The 27,268-nt window shown below is 34.1% G+C and overlaps 1 protein-coding gene across 3 annotated transcripts; it reads right to left on the reverse strand.

Annotated features, from left to right (window-relative positions):
* Positions 1-26,296, reverse strand: DCUN1D5 (defective in cullin neddylation 1 domain containing 5). Of its 3 annotated transcripts, XM_082340047.1 has the most exons (8): positions 25,897-26,296; positions 23,792-23,883; positions 18,598-18,668; positions 18,095-18,186; positions 4,527-4,635; positions 4,337-4,441; positions 2,163-2,265; positions 1-354 (listed from the first exon to the last, which is right to left on the reverse strand). In XM_082340047.1, exons 1-8 carry the CDS (start codon positions 25,980-25,982, stop codon positions 299-301), a joined length of 714 nt encoding a protein of 237 aa, XP_082196173.1. In that variant the 5' UTR covers positions 25,983-26,296; the 3' UTR covers positions 1-298. The 3 variants fall into 3 exon arrangements, with proteins under 3 accessions (XP_082196173.1, XP_082196174.1, XP_082196175.1); XM_082340048.1 differs by lacking the exon at positions 23,792-23,883 and having other exon boundaries at positions 25,897-26,277; XM_082340049.1 differs by lacking the exons at positions 18,095-18,186; positions 23,792-23,883 and having other exon boundaries at positions 25,897-25,917.
* Positions 26,297-27,268: the final 972 nt, after the last annotated feature.

Raw genomic sequence — 27,268 nt, forward strand, 5'->3', positions numbered from 1 at the left:
GGACATCTTCACTTTAAGGCCTTTGTCACGAATCTGAATCTTTATTGTTCTGAAATAAATGTTATAAACATAACTCAAAACAAAAACTTCAATATTCAGTCTTGGAAGAGGTGTGGCTCAATGCCCATAACATGTAACAAGAAAACTTCCTTTAAAAAAAAGGAAAAAAAAGTACTATGAGAAGTCTTTCATATGAGTGAAAATGCACCCCTTTGGTTTTTTTTTTTTTTCCCTCGTCTCATTAGCTTGTACACACGTAAGGATCTAAAGGTTTGCATTTTCTTCACAATAGTTCTTGCTATGACGTTTGACGAACTTTCTGCCACTCGACAAATTCATCAAGAAGAACAGGCCCTAGAAATAAAAGGAGCAATTTTATTAGAGTTCAGGGAATACATCTCTCCAACTATAAAACAAACTCTCCACAAACTCCGTGGTGATGATAGGGAACTGACCCTTCCCTTCTCCAGGTGGTTTCCTTTCTGCCTCCCTACTCTACTTAATGAGTGCTTTCTTAGCCTTTTTTTTTTTTTGACATAAGGGACTTTCCACAATAGATATTTGTAGAAACCTCCTTCTCAAGATTTGTTTCATGAACTCTCCAATACTAAGTCAATATTAACCTCTCCCTTTTTCTAACTGCCCACAGCTTTCTGCCATTTAATTATTAAACAATCTGAAAAGTGTTTAACGTAGTATTTCTGTTACCTCACCAAGAAGTTTGTAAGTTTATTGAAGGTGTGGCCATATTAGAGACTTACATATTGTTCCAGTAATAGGACCTAGTATAAATCTGAACACAAAGCAAGTACCTAACAAATACCTGACTTAAGAACTATTGTAAAAAGATATTTTTATAATGCAGGGGGTTCAAATTCATTTACTTACAAAAGTCAGATAGGTAGTTTAAATAAGCTCACTGTTTATTTTTTGTAAATGTAGGAAAACTCATTGCCACAAAGAAATATGCTTGCCCTATTCTTCTTAAAGCACACAACCCTCTGGTGGTCTCACTTTTTCTCTTGCTTTTGATAGACATATTTCTCTACTGTAAGAAAAACAACAGACCAGCATAATAATAAATGGCAACTGAAAAGTAACCTAGTTGTTGGCATACTGTGGACCAGCACACCGGAACACAAGTCCAACATAAGCCACTACTTGGTTCCAGCCTAATTCCTATAAAAGAACACAGGAACAGTTTTGTCAGATTTCCTAACTTTTCAAGCAAATCCAGAAGCTGTATTTTTATACAAAATGTCTCAGTTATAATGTTGACTCAAATGCACATGAAAATACACATTTGCAGGCCAGACATAGTCCTTGGGCTGCCAGTTTACTGCTGTAAGGTATTATTTCTAAAAATATTAAATTTTATACCATTTTGTAGGGGGAAGACACAATATATAGAGAGAGAAATAAAGTTATCCCTTCTTCAGTATTTTGTTTCTTCAGTGTCACAAAAATAAGTCCATCATTTCAGTTTACATTTATAGAAATGTATCTTTTCTATGTAACCCTTCACAACATTAAAACAACATATGTAACCAAACTGGTGGTGGGAAATAAAAACTTAATTTATCGTGAGAATTCGTTTGGCTTATCTAAATAATTTATCATTACTTCAAAGTTCTAGTTTATGGCATTCTGGATTTTCCACTGAAGGGGATGGACAGATATTTTAATTTGAAGGATTAAAAAATTGTAAATATTTCATTTCCTGTTTACTCAATAATTTCTGAGGGACGTTACTTTGACATCATTTGCCTTATTGTGAATGGCTATTACGATATTAATTTTAAAGCTTCTGCTATTGTAGCTGAGGTTTTGCTTTCCTATTTTTAAAATCATGACTGTACTTTTCTTTCATAGGAAAATGCCAGGAAAGGCAGGAATAAAGCAGAATTTTAGCTTCTATCTGCAGAAATTATATTCTAAATTTAGCTACCAAGTAACTGAAAATATTTCATTTACCAGCACAGATTTTATAATGTTGCTCAATCTAAGTTCTCTATCTTCTACACCTGCCTCCTCCACACTTCCCACACAATTAAATAAGAAATTGTTAGGAAGTTTAAATCCTTTATGGTAATGCTACACAAATCCACGTTTAATAGTTTTAAGAATTTTACTTTCATAGGAAAACATTATACTATACTTACAAGCACCATCTTCATCATAGTTACTAAGATCGGCATGGACTGTTCTGCTGAATTCTAATACATTGTACCACTGATCTTTGTTCATAACGCGATACTTTGATTGCTGTAGAAATGATATAAATTTTGGATTACAGAACAAGCACTATTTATTAGGACTTGACTTCAATAAATAGTTATAACCTTTTTTTTGTGATTTAGTCTTTCCTAAAACATTTATTCCTCTTTTAATTATTTGTGTTTCTAAGAGAATCCTCAGGGTCATTTAGATGTCAACTTCATCAAATTTAATTTTCCCTTTATTTTTCTTTCATTCTTTATTTTTTTTGGGAGGGGGAGCATGGCATGCGGGATCTTAGTTCCCCCACTAGGGATCCAACCCCTGCAGTGGAAGCATGGATCTTATCCGCTAGACTGCCAGGGAAGTCCCCTTCTTTCATTCTTGAGGAATAACACGAGCGTCAAGGGCACTAATAGTAAGGGTAAAACTCAATAAAGTTTTACCAGTGTATATGCTTGTGTAATCACCAATGAGATCAAGCTATACAATGTTTCCTACACACAGTAAATTCCCTCCTACTGCTTCTCATTAAATCATTTCTTTACGTAAGATTTACTGTTTAGCACATTTTGAAGTTGGCATCTTTGGAGGCAATTGAAAGGGTATAGACTTGGGTTCAAATCTCACTTCTGCTACTTGAGTGACCTTGGGAAAGTTATTCATTGGCTAAGTGGAGATAAAACATAATTCAAAATGGTGTTATAAAGATTTAAAAAGATAATGTAGGTCAAACACCCTCCACATAACAAGCATTTGAAAATATTTACTTCTCTCAGCTCCTTTTAGAGGGGAATATTTTTACAGAGTTATACTTATCATTGCCCCAAAACTACTAATATGAGGAAGATTGATAACATCCATCAACCAATCTACTTTATTAGGCTTAAAGATTTAAGTGTGCACAAAACCCATTCACTTAAGACCTTCTTATACCACTGTCTCTTATCACAAGTTTTAAACAAAACTAATCTGGGGAACTTGTTATGATAAACAACCATCTTTAGGAGAAATTATTTTCGAAGCGAAAGCATCTGCATTCAAGAAACGGTGAGAAGTACGGGGCTTCCCTGGTGGCGCAGTGGTTGAGAATCTGCCTGCCAATGCAGGGGACATGGGTTCGAGCCCCGGTCTGGGAAGATCCCACATGCCATGGAGCAACTAGGCCCGTGAGCCACAACTACTGAGCCTGCGCGTCTGGAGCCTGTGCTCCGCAACAAGAGAGGCCGCGATAATGAGAGGTCCGCGCGCCGCGATGAAGAGTGGCCCCCACTTGCCGCAACTAGAGAAAGCCCTCGCACAGAAACGAAGACCCAACACAGCCATAAAAAAAAAAAAAAAGAGCAGTTATAGTTCTTTGAGAAAAAAAAAAAAAAGAAACGGTGAGAAGTATACAAAAAAATAAAATGAAATGAAATAAATAAAATAAAATAAAATAAACAAAATAAAATAGAAAGAAGCTCAAAAACAGATAGGAAACTAAAGAAAGCAATGAAAAAAAAGGACAGTATCTTCTTCAAACCACCACATACAGAAGGTGCTATGATAAACCTTCTAAAAGAATATTTCTTCATAAATTCAGCATACATTTCTCAGTAATCACTATATTTAAGTACATCCTCATATTTGTGGACATAAAAGTTTATTCTAATTCTTTAGATTGAGCCTAAGTTTTAATACTAAAATTGGTTCTTTTATATTGATTTTTTCAGCCTAATACCCTGTATAACAGAGAGAAACCTGATTTAGAAAGCTTGAGATTTGTGCACTAGCATAAATTCTCTTCTGCAAAAATCCCAAGAAACTAATTTTACATGAAGGATGTCTGTGCTAAAATGTATTTCTTGAAGGTTTCTTTTTTATCTTTTTTTTGGGGGGGGGGTTGGGTTGCAAGGCAGGGAATAAAAATAACTTATGTACAGAATATGTTAATGAACATGAACTCATGTCTAAAAATGACAGTGGATATGTACACATTTTAACAAATTGTCAAACACTTAAGCAGAATTTTTAAAAAGCACAGTATTAAAAAATCTACTTGTTTTTCTTCAATTAAAGGTATATTTTCAATCAGCTTAAGTTTTAAAATATTATTTTAAAAATAAAAACACATACATACCTCCAGGTACTGGTAAAATACTGAAAACAGTGGCCATGTCCTCCCAAGGAGAAGAGCTAACATAGACTTAGCTGTATCAATATCAAGGCTTCTCTGATCTTTATCCTAAAATAAAGGTAAAAAAGTTTTCCTAAGTGTGGTTTCAAGATTAAAAAAATATTAAAATTGAAAACATGGGAATTCCACCTACCCTTGCAAAATCAAAGGCATATCTGTAGATATTCTTAAATGACGAAATATCATTCAACTGTGAGCGCAAAAAGTCAAATTTGTTCTGTAACTTTTCTGTGCAGTCACACCTTAAATTAAACAAATCAAACATATTACATAATTAAGAAAATTAAATAAAAGCATCTTTAGGGGTTAGAAGGAATGCATTAAAGGAAAAAGTGAGCACATTTATGAAGTTAATTTAGGTTTAAAATTCTCTGATTCACAAATTTAGAATAACTATTGCCTTGTATCTACCAATGTAATACAAAAAGGAAAAAGGATAAAAGAAAAAGAAAATCTGGCAATCAATGAAAGTTCACTCCAATAACTTTTCTTTAAAAAAAAAAACAACAAAAAACAACTACAACTCCATCAAAAACTCGAATAAAATCACAAATATTTGATAAAAAGAGATGTACTATAATGTCATCTTAACTTTATTGACCACAAATAAAGTTAAGATGACAGAACAAATAAAATTAATCAGGCCTCTGATACAAATTTCACTGGGAAGTTCTTAGGCACCAGCTTGGTGAAAGAGATTAGCCATGACTGCTTTTACAAGTTTAGTATATAACCCAGAGGAAATACATTAGTGATTCAGTAATAAACTCAAATTCCTACATTTTTAGTAAACAAAAAATCAAAGTAAATCAGTGATAGCACCTAACGTCACATAAGGCACATATACAAAAGAATGCAAACAAGTAATACATGTTATTTCTAAAGATAAGACATGAAGTATAAGAAGCTAAAGAGATGGAATGTTCAAAAATATTTACTGGCTTTCTGACTCTCCCTGGGTTGATATATTCCCCTACTTAGGAAGAAGCAAGGCAGACAAAGCCTTTCACAATTGGCACAAATCTCCAGTCTCATCTCCTGCCAGGGCCCAATATCCTTAAAATATAACTGTGCTCTAGTTATAATTTCACTTACCATTCCAAAATGTCATAGCTATGCTTTAGCACACATTATTTTATCTACTTGATATGCTGTTCCTTCTAACATTTTGACAAAATATTACTCATCAAAACCTAACTCACAGTTTGCGCTCTCTGAGCTCATCTGACTCCCTCCGATCAAATTAGTTGTGCCATCTACTGTGACCAACTGTATTCCACTCAAAACTGAATTTTAGTACTCATGACGTAGACACCTAGCATTCTCAGCTTTAACCAAGACTTTCACTATTCTAAATCAACAATGTGATGTGTAGTAACTTATTGTTTTATTAAGGTGTAAATATCTGAATACATTTCTAGTGTTACTTAACTCTTGCATTCTTAGAATAAGCCAAACTTGGTCATGTTACCTATTTTATACATTGCTAGATATCTTGCTATGTTCATAAGTGAGACTGGCTTGTAAATTTTATTCTTTCACACTCTCTTTTCTAGTTTTATAACAAGCTTATACCATAAGCTTCAAAAAAACAAAATGAGAAATAGTATCCTTTCTTCTGTTTTCTGAAAAAGTTTACTGAACATTGGAATTAGGATTTGTCCAAACTCAGCAACTGAAAATCCACCTGAGCCTTTTCATTGAGGGAAGGAAAACCTTTTAATTACTAAATCAGCATTTTAAATGGCTATCAGACCATTCAGATTTTCTGTCTTTTTGAATCAGTTTTGGTCATTTATACACTTTTCTGATCATTTATTTCATATATAATTTTATTTAAATATGTCAATTAAAATATTTATAATATTTTCTAATATGACTATTACATTTATATATTTTTGCTTTTTCTTTGCTTTTCTTAATCACCTTGCCATAATTTAATTCTCTCAATTGTATCTTTTTTCTATTTTACTAAGGTCTGGACATCTTTTTATCTCTTTTCTTCTGCTTTCTTTGGGTTAATCCTTTTTCTAACTTCTTAAATTAGATACCAGTTCATTTGGTTTCAGGCTTTTTTTCTCTTTTAATATAACATTTAACACTATAGACCTCCCTCTAAGTACAATTTTAGCTTCAGCCACAGTTTTGTAAGTATTATTGGTTTGATTATTCACTTGTAAATGATGCCTTAACAAGAGTGGTTTCGGAGGAGTCACAGGGATAAAAGTTTTGCTAGCATAGGTTTAAAAGAGAGAACGAGAAGAGAGAAACTGGAGAAAATAAGCATAGACAATTGCTTTCAAAGAGTCTGGTTCTAAAATGGAGCAGAGAAAAGAGCTCTAAAGTGGGATAGTGAAGGAGGGCGGAAGGTTTGCTTTTTAAAAAAAGAGATACAAGAAATAACTTCTGCTTCTAGGAAGATGAAGTAAATGTTCTCTTCCCTATCTCTCCTGCTAATTCAACTAAAAGCCCTAGACATTATACATAAAACAAACATAAGAAGACTCTGAAAGAATCTGAGAAACAATACAGTAGTATGTTCCCTGGGTTTTCTTTCTGCCTTGGAGATGAAGGAGTCAGCAAAACGGAAATGCCAATGAGGGCAGACAAACAAAACAAAACAAACAAAAAAACCCCTGCTCTCCCGCTAGTCGCAAGTAAGCAGCCTAACAAGACAGAAAACATTAGAAAGAAACACTCTTCTCCTGTCAAACACCAAAGAAAAACTGGCTCAAACCCCAGCAATGCCAGCAAAGACTGAATGGGGACCTGAATGGTCTACCCTCACCAGAGTATAAGGAGTTTGCCCTCTCAAATTCTGCAGTGTCAGTGGAAACCACATGGGGAACATGAACTTCCACTCCCACCAGTTAGTAAAAAGTAGTCAATCCTCCTCTGACCTGAGATAGTGTCAGAGGAGGATTTATAAAGAGTCAGGGCTTTCACCATCAATGCAGGAACAAGGCCACCACCCTAGTAGTGTCAATAGAGACTTTTTGGGGAACAAGAAAGTATCAGTGGAGGCCTAGTGGGACCTAAAACTCTCCTGTCTGCTAACAGTAATGAGGACTTCCTTCCTCATATGTCAACAGATGCAGAGTGAGGAACTTCGACTTCTATAGGCTGGAAGTAATAAGGTAGTGGCCCTCACTTTTCCTGCTGAAGTGGTATGAGAGGAAGCTAGCTAAAACAAAAGGCTTAAATAAGATCCAGAGTTTCATAACATAATACTCAAATCTTCCAGGTTTCAATAGAGAAGAAAAATAATTGCTTGCCATAGCAAGAACCAAGATCTCAAATAGAAAGGAAAAAGACAATCAATAGATGCAAATACTGAAATGATAGAGATGTTTAGAATTACTTGACACAGATTTTAAAGCAGCTATTATAAAAAGGCTACAATAAGCAATCATGAACAAATTAAAACAAATGAAAAGATAGAAACTACCAGCAAAGAAATATAAAGTCTAAGGAAAGAAATATATAAAAAGAACCAAATGGAAATTTTTGAATTATAAAATACAGGGCAGACTTAAACCCTAATATATCAATAATTACATTAAATATAAGTAGTCTAAATATAACAATTATAAGACAGAGATTGACAGAGTAGGTAAAAAAAAAAAAAAAACCTAACTCTGCTATTTGGAAGAAACTGACCTCAAACATAACAATACAGGCAGATTGAAAAGTAAAAGAATGGAAAAAGATATATTGTAGAAACAATCAAAAGAAAAGAGGGGTGGCTACACTAATATCAGCTAATGTAGGCTTCAGAGCAAAGAAATTAACAGAATAGAGAGGAACATTACATAATGACAAAAGGTCAATCCACAAGACATAACAATCCTAAATGTATGCACCAGACAATGGAGCTGCAAAATATGCGAGACAAAAACTTATAGAACTGAAAGGGGAAATAAACAAATTCACAATTATAGTTACAGATTTCCACACCTCTCTCTCAGCAATTGAGAGAACAATTACACAGAACATCAGCAGAGGTACAGAAGAATTCAACAGCACCATCAATCAACAGGATCTAATCGACATTAATAGAACATTCTATTCAATGGCAACAAAATACTTATTCTTTTCAATCCTGAGCCATAAACAAACCTTGACAGATATAAAAGAATTGAAATCACACAGAATATGTCCTCTGACCACAATGAAACCCAACTAGAAATAACACTTAGAAACTAAACAGCCAACTCCTAAATAATCCATGGGTGAGAGCAAGTCTCAATGGAAACCAAAAAATATACTGAACTGAGTGAAAATGAAAAAAACATATCAAATTTTGTGAGACACAAAGTAGTGCTGACAGGGAAATTTATAGCACTAAATATAAACATCAGAAAAGAGAAAAAGTCTCAATCAATAATCTAAGCTCCTACCTTTGGAATCTTTTCTAGAGAAAAAAATCAATGAAACAAAGATGTGATTCTTTGGAAAAGATCAATAAAATTGACAAGTCTCTAGCAAGAATGACAAAGAAAAAAAAGAAGACAAAGATTACCAACATCAGGAATGCAACAAAGGGTATCATTACAGACCTGCAGATATCAAAAGGATATAAATTTGACAACTTAAGATGAAATGGACCAATTCCTTAAAAACAAAAAAAATACAACACTCAAAATATTAAATATTTGAGTATGTAACTATTAAATTATTAATAAATTGAATTCGAAAGTTAAAAACATCTATAAAAGACATCTACAGGCTCAGGTGGTTTCACTGGAGAATTCCACCAATCTTTGAAGACCAATTCTACAGCCTCCTTCAAAAAATAAAGTATAAGGAAAAACTTCCCAATTCATTTTATAAAGACAGTATCACCGTAACAGCAAAACCAGAAAAAGACAGTATTTAAAAAAAAATCACAAGAAAAAAAAAATTTATAGCTATGTATACCGATGAATGTTAACTAGACTTATTGTGGTAATCATTTTGCAATATATACAAATACTGAATCATTATGTTGTATACCTGAAACTAATATAATGTTATATATGTCAATTGTACCTCAATAAATAAGAAAAGAAAGAAAATAAAATTACAGACCAATATCCCTCATGAAGCTGTAATAAAATATTAGCAAGTAGAATTAAGAAGTATATAAAAATAATTATACACCACGATCAAGTGGGATTTATTCCAGGTATGCAAGATTGATTCAGTACTCAAAAATCAATGTAATCATATTCATAGGCCAGAAAAAGAAAAATTACATGATTATATGATTTAACTCAGAAAAAATATTTAAAATATTTAATATCTATTCATGTTAAAACTCACAGAAAAACAGAAATAGAGGAGAACTCCCTCAACTTAATAAAGAGCACCTACAAACAACCTACCAGAAAAAGTACTTAATGGTGAAAGACTGATGTTTTCACCTCAACATGGGGAGCCAAAAAAGGATGTCCACACTTACACTTATTCAACACAGTAGTAGAAGTTCTAGCCAATGCAATATTTCAAGGAAAGGAAATACAGGGCATACAGACCAGAAAAGAAATAAAACTGTCCCTATTTCACGTCATAATCATATGACATAACTATCTGTGGAAAACACAAGGAATACACACAAAAGAATCTTAGAATAAGTGAGTTCAGCAAGGTCACAGGACATACAAAAATCAGTTATATTTCTATATATTAATAATGAGCATGTGGATGCTAAAATTAAACATACAATACCACTTACAGTGGTCAAAATAAAGATGAAATATTTAGGTTTAATTCTTTCAAAACATGTACAGGATGTATGTTTGACACAAGACTGATGAAAGAAACCAAACACTTAAATAAATGGAGACATATCTATCTTCCACGAATCAGAAAAGTCAAAAAAGTAAAGATGTAATTCTTCTGAAATTCACATTCAGTTTAACAAGAACCTCAGTAAGATTTTTTTTGTAAATATAGAAGATTATTCTAAAATTTTTGGAAAAGCAAAGAAACTGTAGTAGCTAAAAAATGTAAAAAGATGAACCAGTCTACCTGACTTCAAGACTTAGTATGTAGCTGAAGTAATCCACACTGTGTGGTAGTGGAAGAAGATCAACAGAACAGAACAGAGAAGCTAGAAACAGACCACACAAATATGCCCAAATGATTTTTGACAAAAGTGTAAAGCAATTCAATAGGAGAAAGAGCTTTTTCAACAAATGGTACTGGTGCAAGTGGACATCCACAGGTAAAGAAATAAACCAAAATCTAAGTCTCATACTTTTTAAAGAAATAAACTCAAAATGTATTACTGATTTAAAAGTAAAATGTAAAAATACAAACCTTCTAGAAAAAAAGTAAGAAAAAATTCTCGGGATCTAGAGCTAGGCAAAGAATTCTTAGACTTGACACCAAAAACACATAAAAAGGAAAAACTGATAAACTGGACATCAACAAAATTTAAAACTTTTGCTCTGCAGAAGTCCTTGTAAGAGAATGAAAACACAAGCTACAGAGGGGGAGAAAATTTTGCAAACCACATATTCAATGAAGGAATTAAATCTAGAATATAGAGAAAACTCTCAAAACTTAACAGTAAAAAAAAATTTATCCACTATAGCTCTTAACCTCTTCCCTATTTTCCTCAGATATTGTAAGTCACTGATTCCTATTTTATTTACATCTATCTCCTTTGCAGCTCACCTATTGAGTTTTAAATCTTTTATATATTTCACTTTTAGAAATGTAATTATCTGAAATCTGATCATCTGAGACCATTCCTCTTTTTTCTTTTAAAACACATTAAATGTAGTTATTTTAAACTGAGATTATAATTATTCAAAATACTAGCCTTAAAGTCTTATTTTAAAGTTTAAGATCTGTTTCCCAACTTGTTTAGTGATTTCTGATTGTTAATGATCACTGAAATTTTTTCTGTAGAAATTGAGGCCTCTGTTTAAAATGCTTTCCTGTACAGAAGAATTGCTTCCACGAAACACATGGGAGTACTGATTACCTGGGACAATTCCAAAATACATTTCTGGATTGTGCCTAAATCTGACGAAGAGCCGTGCCACGTGGCTTGTGGGTTCTCAGTTCCCCACCAGGGACTGAACTCGGGCCACAGCAGTGAAAGCCCGGAATCCTAACCACTAGGCCACTGGACTCCCCACTCCCCACAAAGAGCTTTTAATTAGGAATTCTCTCAACCAGAAGCCCTCTGTCTCCAACTGTATATGTATGCAGAACCAAGCCCAAGCAATCAAGTCTCCATCTACTGGGTAGGTTTGGCATCAATGACTAAATGTAGGAGGTTTTGATCTGATTCTCGTTGCAATTTGTCTCCAGTTCCCAGCACGCACAGATAAATGGCCAGATCCTAGGTGACTGAGAATAGGTAGGTATCCTCAGGGTAAATGCCAGCTCCGTAGATCCCTATGGAATCACCCTCTCTTATAAATTCTGGCCTCTGATTATTTTCCTTAATTTACAGTCAAGTCCAGGTGTGTTTTTTAAAGGATGCTTTAATATTTTATCCGACATTTAACTGTTTAACATGGGAAATGGTTTGTTTGCACATTTAGGATGCCATATCTGCCAGAAACAGAAATCAAAATTTGGATAAGTTAATCATCTAATTTGTCTGGGGCCTAGTTCCTTGCATATGAATGAGTGCACAAAATGTTTCATGCAGAAACAAGAAAAATTTATTCTTACCATTTATTAGAAATTTATTACTTACTATTTCAATAAATGGCTTCTATTAGTACAAAAATTCTTCATTATATGAAAAAGTTTTAATGAAAGTTGAAAATGCAGTTAACTTCTACCAGAAGAATACACAAAAGAAACAAATTCTCAGATTATATGTTACTATTAAGCTGTTTGAAAATTAGGAAATGAAGTCTTCAATATCTCCAGTTATCAACTGAGAATGTTCAGAAGGTACTAGTACTAAAGTAACTAGCTACATGTACTCCCTTCCCCATGATGATCTATTTTAGGTAGGGGCCTCATTTTCTCTAAATCTTTGTAGCTTCCTGAAGCAGTGCTTTTCACATTTTTTTTAGTGATGTGACTCACATTTTCACACAAAATCTCATGCAGAATCTTAACAGACTTGCAATTCAGGAAGGCAAACAAGTTAAAGGATACCTCCCTACTTTCAAAAGTTATTTCTCTCACTACCACCAGAGTTTGAAAATCATCCTCATTCCATATTAACATGGTGCCTGGCACATAGAAGCATTCCAAAATTATTTGTTAAATAAAAGTATTATTTAACAAAATTATTTGTTAAATAATAAATCACAAAGTAGATGATATATTAATTTAATTACAAGAAGCTTCAAAATTCCTACCTGGGGAAAGGTTAGTGGAAAACTGTAGTTCAAACAAAATTGTAAAGTATATAAGTAGTGACTGACAAGTCTCTCAAGGAGATAAGAATCCAAGAGATTAAAATCCTTCCCAAATATTTTACATTCCATAGGTACATAAAGCAACAATATTACTTAGTATATGATCTCAACAAGCTTAAGACAGAGATAAAGAACGAAGTTTCAAGTCAAATAGAGACCAGTTAAAAATTCCAATTTCTCCACCTTCCAGTCATGTGGCTTTAGGCAAGTTACTTAACCTTTACCAATCTGTTTCCCATTTTAAAACCACAAAAACAGTAAGAGACAACCGTAAGATTAAATGAGAATCATGTATTAAATGCGTAGCACAGTTCTTAGCTTGATAGGCTCCTTTTGAGGCAAACGGCTAAAAAATGATCTTCACATAGGTGGCTCTCTCCAAACTAATTCTTATCATTATAATCGTTTATCTACATCTTTCAGTTGAGAAATAATTTAATAGAACTGACAATTAATGTTTTCTTCTTGGAGAAGAGTGAAAAAAATAAGAGCACGAACTTCTGTATCTATTACGAACATCATAAAGACCATGACCAGACCCAGCAAAACCAGTAATCATGCCCAAGCAGTTAAACACAATTCTTAATATTTAATCTAGCCCCAAAATAGACTCACAAGAGTTAATGTTGATACCTTTTAACTTGGCAAGTTTAGAAAGACTATTTCCCCTGAACTAAAAAGAAAAGCATACTTAACTAGTGTAGCATGGAAAGTAAGAATAGCACTTTTAAAAATAACAATCAAATAAAACCACACAGATTTTAGGGAACACTGGCACAATTTGACAGCAATCTCCAAGGTCACTGCTGTTAGAACCAGTGAAATGGGTTTAAATTTCAACATAAAGGCTTGGGAATTAATTTCCTGAGTATTGTTAAACGTCTGATTAACAAGAGAGGCTTCTGAATTTCTGCTTCATTTAAAACCTTTAAAATGAGAAAAAATTTTCATTTATATATTAGATCTAAGTGAGGTTATCTTCCTTAATCATTAAGTCAATAAGAATGCCATGACACACTGATGTATAACAGGAAGAATTTTATTAACCAAGTTACGGATTTAGAACTTTCTCTGACGAGATTGGGCGCATTGAGAGTGGTATGGCCAAAGACTAGAACTTTCTCTGAATCAGGTGTATGGACCTGAACAATATAATTAATCCATCTCTGGGGGGTATTTGGAAATGTGGAGCGGGGGCATTTTGAAATTGTTTTGATGACTCTCGGGGAGAGCAAAGGGGAAGAATGCCAATGGCAATTAGTACTTGGGCCCACAATGCTAAGTGAATGATAGTCATACACCACAGACACCACAGCATCCAATCTATTCAACTCTTCTACTCCCACGAAAAAAATTGTACAAATGTTCCCCATTCCTCTCTCCTAAAGAAAGTGAAGCCAGTTAAGCCTATAATCTTCAAAGTACAGGGCTCAATATGGAGACCAGAAGGTGTACAACTTGTAGTCTACTGGCAGACAGCTTAGTTACTACCATTCTTGTCAGATGTTATCCTTTTGGCTCTTTTTTTCATTATCATAATCAAGTACACTCTTGTTAAAGATATATGCCCACAATTTTCTCTAACAGCATGGTAGATGCTCCAACAACAAACTTTCAGCTAGTAGGTATGAGAAAAGTTATCCGCTCTAGTAAGGTATGCCAGAATAAAACTTTCAAGTATCCTTGGAATCTTGCCTCTACAGATGTGCATCTTAATGCGGATAAGGTCCACAGTTTTCCTAAGGTTCTCAAAAGAGTCTATGACCTAAAAAACAAAACAAAACAAAAAAAACCTCCTCTATTGAAAACTATCCCCAAAATCTTTGATGATTCCTATGCTCAAAAATCTCTGATGGCTTCCCAAGCTAAAACATATGGTTTAAACTCTCTCAACATATTAGTCAAAGCCCCGCATAATGTAGCCATTATCCCAACTATCTGGAGTTTAAAACTACTCTGTCAATTTTCTGTACGTACCTTTTGATTCTAGAAAACTAGACATATGTTTTCTTTTCTCAAGGCTCTGCTCACAATTTCTTCTTGAAACAACATTTTCCTATACCCTCAACCATCAAAATCCTAATCATTCTTCAAGGTCCAGTTCAAATGCCACACCTACAGTAAAGACTTTCCCGTCTACTCAGCTGGCATTAACCTCCTTAGCAGCTGTGCTTTCACAGTATTTGGTACTTTTACTCTAGTACTTGTCCCATCCCACCTGGATTTATGGTTACAGTATGCCTATGGTTACAGTATGGTTGCAGTAATGCCTTTCCCACCCTATTGAAATGTAACTAAGGGGCAGAGCTGTGTCCCATGCCTCACTGTTATCATCAGCAAGCGGCACAGTACTTTAGATAAAATAGGTGTTTAAATACCTCCTAAATTAAATCTGACTTGAAGGGAAATTTGACTATTATTAAACAATGATGAAAACGAAACAGAGCAAAGTATCTGGAAACGATATGGCAATTACATCTCCGAAACTTAAAAAAATGGTCATTCTAGTCCAATTATATACAAATTCATACCCATAAATTCTTTCACACAAAAGAGGACAATTCAGTTGTGAAAAGTCTGTATGAATAACAGCTTTAAAATAAATAAATGTAAAAAAAAATATTCTGAAAACTGTTAAGCATTATACAATTACAGATTATAATTAACCATGATTATGACAGTCCCCTATTCTTGACCATAATATATGTTTTAACTACCAGACTGCTTCTATTCTTTAGCAGAGCTCTACTTAAAGTTTTCTACGTGTTAAAATTAATTAATTTGAAACAATTGATAACTACATTAAGATGATTTAGGAACCATCAAATAACTATGTCCAGATTAAATTAAATCCTAAAAATATGAAAAATCTATAAAAGGAATCAAGTCTGTGAAATTTTACATTTTATAATGATTATATAAAACCAAGTATACTAGACGACTATACATTTTTAAAAAAACAAGTTTTATAGATTCTTTTGTCTCTATTGGTTTACATTTTAAACTATTTTATTCCTAGCAAGTTCTTTACAAGAAGATTCAGGGAGTAATAAGACTTAGCCAATTAAGAGAAGATACTCTGTACTTCAACAAAGCAATCTAGATCATTGGGGGTAAAAAAAAAATAACTATTTTCCCAGTCAATAGTGCTTGCCTAATTTTAGTAGCTTCAAAGATATACACTACAGAGTTCTAAGCAGATGTGCAGGGGATAATAAATGAATGAAACAGAAACCTCTGGGTCAATTTTAAGTCCTAAATATCGCTTTTATTTTGTAAAGCCTGTGAACTTCCTATTGGAAAGATACTCTAATAAACAACATGTTCATGGGTTCATCAATTTCCCTAGCATATACCCAAGGCCATATGCTAATTATTCAAAAGTAAATACTAGAAACACTTCGTGTTTACATATTTCTGTTATACAGAGGCTCTTTATATTATATCAAGTAATTCAAAAACATAAATAATTAGAAACTTTTGGTTTAAAAATATACAAACAGTTGTTAGCTGAGATATTTTAAAAAGCAATAGACAAAAAAGCAGTAGGAAGAGTACATAAAGCAGTTGTAATGCCAAATAAAATGTCTTACAATTGACAAGCCATGCAACTGATATAAATTTTAATAAAACAGACTGAGCTACATGAAATTAGTTTATATTCTTTGCATAATCTTGTATATTTTATCTTTCTCTATAAAGCTAATTAAATGATGAGAAATAGCTCAAAGAATTTCAGAATCAACATTATTTTAATTTGGCATGTTATGACACCTAGATGAATGGCAGCCTTGGTTATAAATACTATGATTTTAAAAGTTAATAATGGCCTTCTATTTTATAAAGAATGTAACAAAGGAATATACATAAAGGGATGATGCAATAGGAAGTACAGTATGGTAGACTGGTAATCAGGAAATTTAAATTCTACATCCTATCTCTGCCACTAAGAACTATGTAAACTTTGGCAAAAATTTTCTTCACCTCTCTGAGTCTCAGACTCCTCATCTCACTTATAAGTAATAAAAGTGAGAGGGTTGATTTTATGTTCTATTCTAGGAACTATGATTTGGTTCATATGAGCAAAGATTTTTACATTAAACAAATATATATACATATACATATGTGTTTGTATGTGTATACATACACACACACACACACACATATATATATACACACACACACACATACACACACACACAAAATATCTAAATGTTAATGCTGGTTGAAAAGGAGAATTACAAAACATTAGACACTGAAAATCCAAATATAAATATTTAAGTTTCATATGAACAAATACACTTAAAAAAAATAACCAAGTATTTTGAAATTTAAGGATAGGCAAACAAGGAGTAAAGAACAGTTAAGTGTGTTAATAAAAGCATAATCACAACAGGAAATCACCTGGCTAATTAACCTCCAGTTTGGGGCTCAAAAATATTATAAATTTATGCTTGCTCTAACTATTTTAGAATGTTGATTATTAATAACTTCCTGCATGAACATCAGGAACATGACAAAATATAAAATTAATACACAATTACTAACTGACTCTGAAATTAAGCACACTTTACTCTGGAAAGCCAAAATCAAATTATTTTTATAAAGAAGCAATTTTATAACTTAAAGTGTCCCAAGGCAGCATCCTAAACTGAAAGTATACAACTATAAAACGGCTAATGGTTGCACAGGAGCCAAACAATATTTCTACTTTTGTATTCATGAGATTCATTTGGCAAAAAAGAAATAATAAAAGTGTCATGTAACTCTCTTCAGATTTCTTTTTTTTTAATTTTTTTGCATTGAAGTAGAGTTGATTTACAATGTTGTGCCAATCTCTGCTGTACAGCAAAGTGACTCAGTTATACACATACAGACATTCTTTTTTTTTTTTATATCAAATTTCTTTTTTAAGTCAAGTATAAAACTGAAGAGAGAGGAGGCCCCAGAGCTTAGGACTGCCCAAGAACAAACTCCTCATGTAGTAGAATTCTACATTCTGAGAAGGAAATCCCTTATCACTCAAACATCCCATGAGTAAATAACTTTGATCATGAATCTCTAATTCACCCATCAAGAGACTCGAGTTTTAATAGAACTGTTCTTAGGTTCTTTCTTAGGGAATATGAAAACTGGAGTAACAGTTCATTTTGTCAAAGACCATAATATAAATTTTGTCAATACTAAACTGATTGTTCTAGATCAAACCAATCTGATTAATTTAAGGTGAAACCTTACTCCCAAAAAACTACGAAGCACAAAATATCAATTAAGATCTTCAAATAGGCCATCAAATTTGTTTTTTAAAAAAATTTCTTACTGTAATGAAGTCATCCCCTTTAACCATTCTTCCTTGGTAAAAAATCCCATGCTTTCAGCCTCCAATTTCCACGCTAAAACTAACATAATAATCTGGAAAGAACAGAACATAAAGGATAGGGGAAAAGTCAGCATAGAGATAATCATGTCTATATTTATCATGGAGAGCATTTTTATACAACTATTTACATCCTTTAACTATTAAAGAGTACAATCTCTGGAATTATTAACTGTAAAGAAATTTAGATGGGCCAATTTCTTAAAAGCAAAAAGTTCTAACAATTTCTGAAGGTAGAATCTCTCTTACTCTATTACAAATGACATTTGTATCAAGAAAGAGAACACGTGCCCAATTTAAATACATTTAAAAAAACCTAAATGAAAATCTACAATATTCATGAAGAAACAAAATCTTCTTATAAAATTAAAGGGTTCCAATTTTTAGAAATTTATGAATATGCTATACCCCACTTGTATTCCATTCTACTTAGAAATAAAACATACATTTTCAGGTTCAACACCAATGTCTTCACAAAATTTTTCCATTCCTTCTGGCCCTACAACTTCATCAGGACCTTCAAAGACAAAAATAATTTATATATTTTATTGTTATAATTTAATGTCAACATAAAACATAAGCCACTGTGTTAAAGGCATCTATGAATACACCATAACATTTTTTGTGAATAACTGAATTTGAATTTTGACATACCTTTGATAAAGTATAAATACTTGTCACCAGATTAAAATTTTTTTAATTTTGAAATACTCTTTGAACACATTATAAAATATAATTACGGAAATAGAAAACAAAGCAACATTAATATCAGTCTCTAGCTTGTACAATAACTTGAACCTATCCATTAAAAATGCATTTACTGAGAACCTCCTCTGAATAAAATTTTTCACAATGCATTAATAAAGAAGCACAAGAAGGTTTCAGCTTCTTATTCTACTAGACTGTGCCAGTACCAACCCACAATTCAAGACAGTAAACAGAGAAGAATATCTGTTTCTTACTAGAACAGAAGGTCACTCATTAACCTTCTGAAATATACCCAAATAAAATTTACTAGTTTTAAGATATATTATGAAAATAATGATGTAAGGAAATTACAACATTCAGATTCCAGAATGAGATATTTTCCTTATTTACTTGGTCCTAAAATAGACAGTAAAGTATAAGCATTATGTCATCTTAATGTAGAAATAAATGCTTAATCCCTCAATTAGCTATGTCTATAATTAGTCCAAAAATTAAGGACATTTTTCTTATATTTTTCTCCTTAGTAACAGTAAATATAAGTCAGTACACCAATTCTCATATTTTTTACGTTATCAGATTCCCATATAGTAATTACATCATTGCTAGGTCTCTTTTTTGACTTGATAAGAGTAAAACAAATTTGTGACAACATGAATGGACCTTGAGGGCATTTTGCTAAGTGAAACAAGTCAGATAGAGAAAGGCAAACACCATATGAGCTCACTTGCATAAGAAATCTACCAACCCCCTTCCTCCCCCCCAAACTCAAATACAGAGACCAGACTGGTGGTTGCCAGAGGCAGGGGTGGGCAAAATGGGTGAAGGTGGTCAAAAGGTACAAACTTCCAAACTTAGTAAGTCCTGGGGATGTAACATAGAGCAGGATGACTATAGTTAATAATACTGTTTTGCGTATTTGAAAGTAGCTAAGAGAGTGAATCATAAAAGCTCTCATCGCAAGAAAACAAAATTTGTGACTATGTGTAGTGACAGGTGGTGATCATTTTGCGATATATACATATATCATTATGTTGTACACCTGAAACTAATATAATGAGGAAGGTAAAACAAATTTTAAAATATAAAATATGATAGAAATGTTTACCACACCTCGTTGTGAAAGAAAATACAGTCTTCAAATATTATTGTTAAAGTAGCTAAGAGAAACTTGTTTTCCTTTCTTAAGGACTAAAAATACTCCAGCTTTGTAAGTCATCGACTAGACCAAGGTTGCTCAGGTGGCATTTTATATCACCACCATTAGTTCACAAGCACAACATGAAGCCAAGGTCCTATGGTTTTTCTTAATAGAAGAATGTAACCATCCAATATGTGACCAGTTAAACTCTTACTATCTCAGATGAGGTCCAGGCTGCTAAGATGACGTTCACAACATGGTCTGAAACCAAAACCTTTTTAAAAATTTTCTGGTTTAAATAAGCATTGCACTTATTTATGCAGTGAGGTGTTAAAAGGTGAAGGGGTGGTAATTACAGGAAACTTTCACTTCCTAATATATATTTGGAGGGTTTTTTTAATGAGAATGTGTTAATTATATAATTTTAAAAGCACACATATACAATTAAGGTGTTAAAAAATACTGAATATGAATCCTTATATGTGGTTTGGATGAAAGTAAAAATCAGATAAAAAGTTTAATGGAAGAAAAGTTTTTTTCTTAAGGCATGTTGGAAATATACTCTAAACTTTCTAATGCAACAAGAAAGCAGACTTGCCCTCAAAGCTGCCATCATTAGTATTTTTAGAAGAGAAAGTCATGTCAAGAAATATCAGTTACTGTCATAAAATATAGCCTCCCTAGAAAATGGGAGATTAGTGATTAAAATTTGATAAGAATCAAATTATGTTATATGGAGATATATAAGATAGATATAAGACCCTTCTGTAAATGACAAGTGACTTTCACAAAGCAATGCAAATAATGATAGCAACAATCTAAATCTAAAACAAGGTCTATACTAATGTTCTTTTCCCCAGAATGCATAACATCAATTATACTTCTTGAAACAAACTGTTCAATAAAACTACTCCCAGGGTAAAACCTCTGGAGTGGAATTTAACTGACTCTTTCAGGCACAAAATAGGCTTCCACTCAATTTAAGAATTTATGAAAATGATTTAGTTCACTCTACCAGCTGGTTACTTATTAGGATTATGCAATTCTATCCCACCTTTTTTCTGATTCTTTATAAGACCTTAAAAGTGCCTTTTCACCTTCTATGTTTTTGTTCAGTAACAGGCCCAATATATTACTGAATCCTTGCTGATGTAAATAGCACTCAAGATGAGACGTGTTATGAAAGGGCAAAACTATCAGGCTATCACACATGACCTATAATATATAAACAAGATTTGTGGTAAAACATTTTTAAAACTTAAAAAAAAAATCAATTTTCTGATGTTTTAATAACCATAAAGAAATGTTTCCAGGTATACCTGCAGGGTCTAAAACAATGCCAGCCATAGCAGATGCTCGGGGCAGGGGGGGGGGGGGGCGGCGGGGGGGAAATCTGCTCAATGAAATGACACAGTACCTTCAACATAAACTACCTAGGAACTATACTGTTAATTTTGGAACAGTATTGTGAAAATATACAACCAGTAAATCTGATGCTGCAATACTATTACTCTTTTAATAATAGCTGACACTTATTGGGTTCTGACTATATTTAACCAGGTACAGCGCTAAGTGCTTTCTTAACGTGTATTATCTCAGTAGGCACAATTATTGTCTCCATTTTAAACAGGGACATCCCAGTTACTGTTTATTTGGCAAACAACTGGCACCTCCTTATCAATTAGGTCTCTGACCAAAGTAATCTCTAGAGAGGCCTTCCCTATTCACCTTATTTGAAAGTCCATCCCAACCTTCTACTTTCTATCCCTGCATCATACCATATTTATTACTTTTATAATCCTCCACAATCTGTAATTATCTTACCTACTTAACTTATTCACTGTCTGTCTTCCCTGCTAGAAGGCAAGCCCCCCAAGGGCAGGGATCTTGTCTGATTTGTTTACCACTATATTCCCAGCACTTAGCACAGTGCCTGACCTACAAGTGCTCAATAAATATGCATCATTCAGTGAAGGACAGAAGATAAGTTAACCTAAAGTACACTTACTAATATTTTCTTTGTAAAAGAAAAACTAGCTGCCATGTACATATTTTAAAATAAGACAGTAGTTAAGCATAGGCTCTATGGTCAGAATGACCTGAGTTTGAATCCAGGTTCTTGTCACTGTATGATCTTGGTCAAATCACTTAATCTAAGCCTCAGTTTTCTCGTCTAGAAAATAAGGATAACACCACCTACTTAACAGAACGGTCATAGGAGAAAATTAGCACAATTTCTGTAATAAAGATAGCAATTATTTTGCTGGCCATTAAAAAACGCTTGTATAGGAAATAAATGTTTAAATCAAATCTTATGCTACCCAGGAAAGTCCCTATGAGAAGTAAAACAAGCAAGCATGAAAGAAAAAAACATTGACTAATTTTATGGCATCTAGTACCTTTTATAGGCAAAATAAGATGACTGACCTTTTGATTCTGTATCATTATCATACATACCAGTAAAACTGGCATTTTGAATACTGGGTCAACATTTTAAATGGAGGTCAAAAGAAAATGAATTCCCTCTATTTAATTTGGGTTAGTGGTTGTCTTGGGATGCCAGTAATAGCAGTTTTTCTGGTCTAGAAAGAATCTGTTCTGTTACTAAACAATTTTTAAATTATACTTTTGGGATCGCTCAGTGGATCCCAACAGTGAAGTTACTGTCCTCCAAAATAGTCTTATTTTCCATACAGTTAGCCTAAACCTTAACCTTAAGTTCGAAGTACTCTTGAGACCTTAACTTGATTAGCAATAAGTACAAGACAGTGACTGCATATACACTTTTATTCTAAACAAACACTCTGAGAATGATAGTGATAAAAGGGGAAAAACAAAACAAAACAAAAAACCCAACCAGGGAGGCAGGTAAAAGAAAGGAAACAACGGGGAGTAACGAAAAAAAAAAAACAAAAAAACTTTAAAACCAATAATTCCAAAAGAACTAAATCATTCTAAGGGAAAAAAATTTCTTTTCATATATGTTTATGAAGAAGTTAATAATAAATGGAAAACAAGTGTTCTTTTTCATATATTTGCTTAACTCTTTGGCCTCATCCCAGGCTTTGACTTTTACCTCTGAACTACAGTTTCACCCTAGGCCTAGAGTTTTTCATTCACCACTTACAGGGATTTACTGTAGTTTAAATTAGCTTCTTCAAGAAGCTTTCCCTGAAACTTCCAAGGCTGGATTATACATTTCTCCTATGAACTTTCACAGTGCATCTTCCTAATATAGCATTTAGTACACTGTACTAATATCAGTCTGTTTATTATTGCATCTCCAGGAGAAATGAATGGTTAAATAAATAGCAATTATATTAAAGGATAAATCTGTCATGTAATGATATACTTGAGTTTTAAATATTTTACTATGTCTCCCAAAAGTTTCAGAAAATGTCAGTTTATGGTTCAGAAAAATTTCAAAAGAAAACTGAAAAGAAAAACAAATATAAAGTATAAAATGTTTTATTACATACTTTGTGTTTTCCAGAATACCAACTCTACTGTAGCCAATGGATATAAAGCAATAAGTGAATCTGTTTACAAATTTTACTAACAGTAAATGAGTTTCACCCCTCCCATTAAACATATACTGAATTATATATTTAAAGAAATATCAGCCTGAAAGGGCACCAAATTCTTAGCCTAACCATAATCCTCTGTCTTGACCCTGATCTCAGCACAAAGGACTAACACATAGCAGGCCTGCAATAAATAATTTGTTAAATGAATAAACCAAAAAGAACGTTTTAAAGCATGTGACTGTTATCTTCTTATATTAATTTCATTACCTGCATACTCATAAAACCAAGCCAGGCACTTCTTGCTTGAAAAATGTTCCTCTCCACTTATTAGTCTAGCAGGGGGTTGGGATCTGCAATAGCTTAGAAAACACACAAATGCCTAAGAATTTTAACAAGTCTCAACTTTTAGTGAAAAGCTAAGTTCAATATGAACTACTTCAATTCAAACCAAAGTATTTTTATTTTTTTACAGTTGGTGTTATAGGGAAAAATTGGAATTGTCAAATATTTGCAATTTGAAACAGTAATCTATATATAAAAATTTCTAACAAAACCCAAATGCTACTTTGCTCACTATCAAATTCCAAAAATATCACTAAAATTATTTTTCCCAGATTTCAAAAGACCACACAGAAGTTCAACCTAATGGTCTCAATCCAGGACTGGTAGTTGGGTATAAATCTTCACAGTGATTCTTCTGCTGATTTGTATGGAAATTATATATGTGTATAATTTGAAAACAAATCTTACAAAGTATATTTTGATACTCAGTGAATCAATATTTCAGAATAATATTATATATTAAGAGTTGTTTATTTATCACCTACCAAGCTTAAATCAATATTTTAAAGACAAAAGATAATATAGGACTTAAGGCTATAATTAGATTCCACAGATTAAAAAGAAAAAAAAAAAACCCTAACAGATAATACCAGTTCAAATAATTGGGCCAAAGCCTTGAGGATTTAATGAACAGAGAAACTTTTCTCAAGGTTCCACACTACCACAGTGACTTCGGAATGCTATAACTTCTGCTACTGAATAATGTAATATAAAATAAGGGTGCCATATTTAAAATTTTAAGTTGATAGAGCAAAGTATCACCTGAGTTCTAATAATACTGACTGCTCAGCAGTTTTAATGTGCTTAATTTAAATAATTTTGATACATTATACAATTAAGATTACTACAAGTTAATGTAACAAAAAACTAATTTGCATGTTTCAAAAAAAAATATGAGCTAATGGAGTAACTATGTCAAATTCTAGTATGAGTTATCAAGAGGTATAAGAAAACAGCAGTATCTTTCACAGTAATAGTCCAAGAAATACCCTTGGGCTCTTTTGCCAAACACAGTAATGAGGAAAAAAATTCAACCAATTACAAAAAGGATAATGCAGACTAAAGAAGTCACCTACCTCACATTTTAAGCAGAACTCTCTTTAAGGATAGTTCTATCATTATCTCTTCTTTATAATGCTGGCTACTTTAAATGGTAGCATCTGAAGTTGTTACATTAAGTGCCAACCACTAATACAGTCAAGACACCCGAAAAGGGAATTTTAAAAACTCACTTCTCACACCTAAATTGCAATGTTTTTTTGCAGCATACAACGTTGCTTTAATGCCTTAATGACACGCTACAAGGGGATCAAAGAGCTATACAACTACAGCTCTGCCTTTTCTTCTTCTCCAAGAGGATACAGAGTACAACAGCTCTCAAATTATTAATATTTATATTGAGAGCTAACAGCATCCTGATGGCTGAAACACAAAACGCACGCAGGGCCTTTCCAACTCCGCACATAGGGACTTGGCTCAGGTGGAGGCGCTATACTTCCAGAAAATGGGGCTCCTGCTGGGATGGTCCAGGTTAGATCACTCCAAATACTAAATTTGGAGGCCAATTACAGCATAAGGAGCTTTTTTTCTACCATTCCCATGGCAGTTGTCAGATCAAAATTCCTCGTGCTCTGTTCCTTTCTTCACACTCTACAAAGAAATTCTAGAAGTGACCCTTGCACGGATCTGTACTCACTTCTAGGTCTGGAAGGAAGGCGGGGGAAGGGATTATAGGAATAGGGGGTAACGGGAAAGAGGGCAATTTGCGTACGCATTCCTGTTTCCCCACCCTCCCTGGCACGTAGGCTCAACGTGAGGCGACTCTCCGAGTCCCTTTGCGGGCGCCAGAGCACACAAACCGAACATGAGGCGGAGCCGAGCGCAGACTCGCGCGGTTCCACGCCTCCCACCTAGGTTTATCAGAGGGGGTTCACCTCTCCCCAGCCCGAACCCCTGAGACCCGGCCCGCCTCCTTCTTCTCTAGCCCTGCAGCAGAGGAGGTAAGACTGAAGGGTAGGGGAAGGTGGTACCTGGAGATTTTACACTTTTTGAGGCCTCCGTCTTCCGCTACTGCCGCTGCCACCCCAGGAGATTTTCTCTTCTTCTTCACCGGCATCTTCCGCCCTCCCCGGCAGGGCGGGCAGGGGAGCCGGGGAAGGGGCTTGCTGTCAGCTGAAGACTCCTCAGTGCTGGCACCCGGTTTCCAGAGACAGCAGCAAGCGAAGGAGCAAAGTCGCCAGCCCGCCCCAGAGCGGCCCAGCCCGGCCGCTGCCCGCTCCCAGGTCCCCTCCTCGTCCTTCTCTGCTCGAGGCAGCGGGTACTCCTCGCCGGCAGGCACTGCGGCTCGATCACACTGGGAAGAGAGAACGCGGACAGCGCGACACCTCCACCAGTAACACACTCGGAGAGCAAGAGGCTCACTCTGACCCGGATGCGAATCGCCCAGGGCCAGAAGTGACGCAAGTGCAGAGACGGACGCCGGGAGGGGCGTGGCTCTGGTGGGTCCCCGCTACCTTCCGCCCGGCTGGGTTACACTGTGTGGACTCCGCGATTGGGGAAATTGGGATGTATTGATCGTTTGACCTCCTTAGGTTGTCCAGTCTATCCCGACCTTTCTCACGAAGCTTCCACCCTGCCCTAATACTGAAGGTCACCCCCCCAAAAGGTCTTATGAAACCACTAATACTCTGCAGTTGGCGTTAAAAATAACCTGGTAAAGTAAACCAGGTTTCACTTCTGATCTCTTGCGTGCGGTAACCTCACGTTGTTTCCCACCCCTTAAATGCATGTTTCTTTATGGGCCATCGATCAGCCTCCCACTTACCCATCCCCACTTCTCCGTCATTCCTGACCTCTGCTTATCACTTTTTCTCTTATTAAAGCTTAGCTCCACCATTTCTGTTTCACAGAGCTCACCTTTCAGAGACAGTAGGTGATCGCTGACCTAGTAAAGAGGAATTTGAAGGACAATTCTAAGGGATTATGCAGTTCTCTGTTACTTAGCATCAAAAGAATGTTGTTCTAGAATTCTGTAATCTTCCAACCCAATTAAAAGTGCATGAGGCAAAAAAAAACCTTTTTTTTTTTTTTGAATAAGATCAAGTCTCTAAAAAGAAATAGCATCTGTAAGTAGAGGACAGAGAACTATTAAAACTCTGCAATCAGCAAAATCTAGACTGTCAGAAGATCCGCAAGAAAAATGACCGAGATTCCACAACAAATTATTAGAAAGAGAGAGAAGGAAATTTTTAAAAGATATTTTAAAAATAGATCAATCACTTTTTGTATGTGGTTCTTCTTTGAATCTTTATTCAAATGACATAAACAATGTTTTGGCATTTATGGGACAATTGGAAAATTGAACATAAGCTGATATTTGATAAAATTCTAGAACAGTCAAAA

Source organism: Balaenoptera borealis (genome assembly GCF_965194805.1).
Source record: "Balaenoptera borealis genome assembly, chromosome: 11".
NCBI lineage: Eukaryota > Metazoa > Chordata > Mammalia > Artiodactyla > Balaenopteridae > Balaenoptera > Balaenoptera borealis.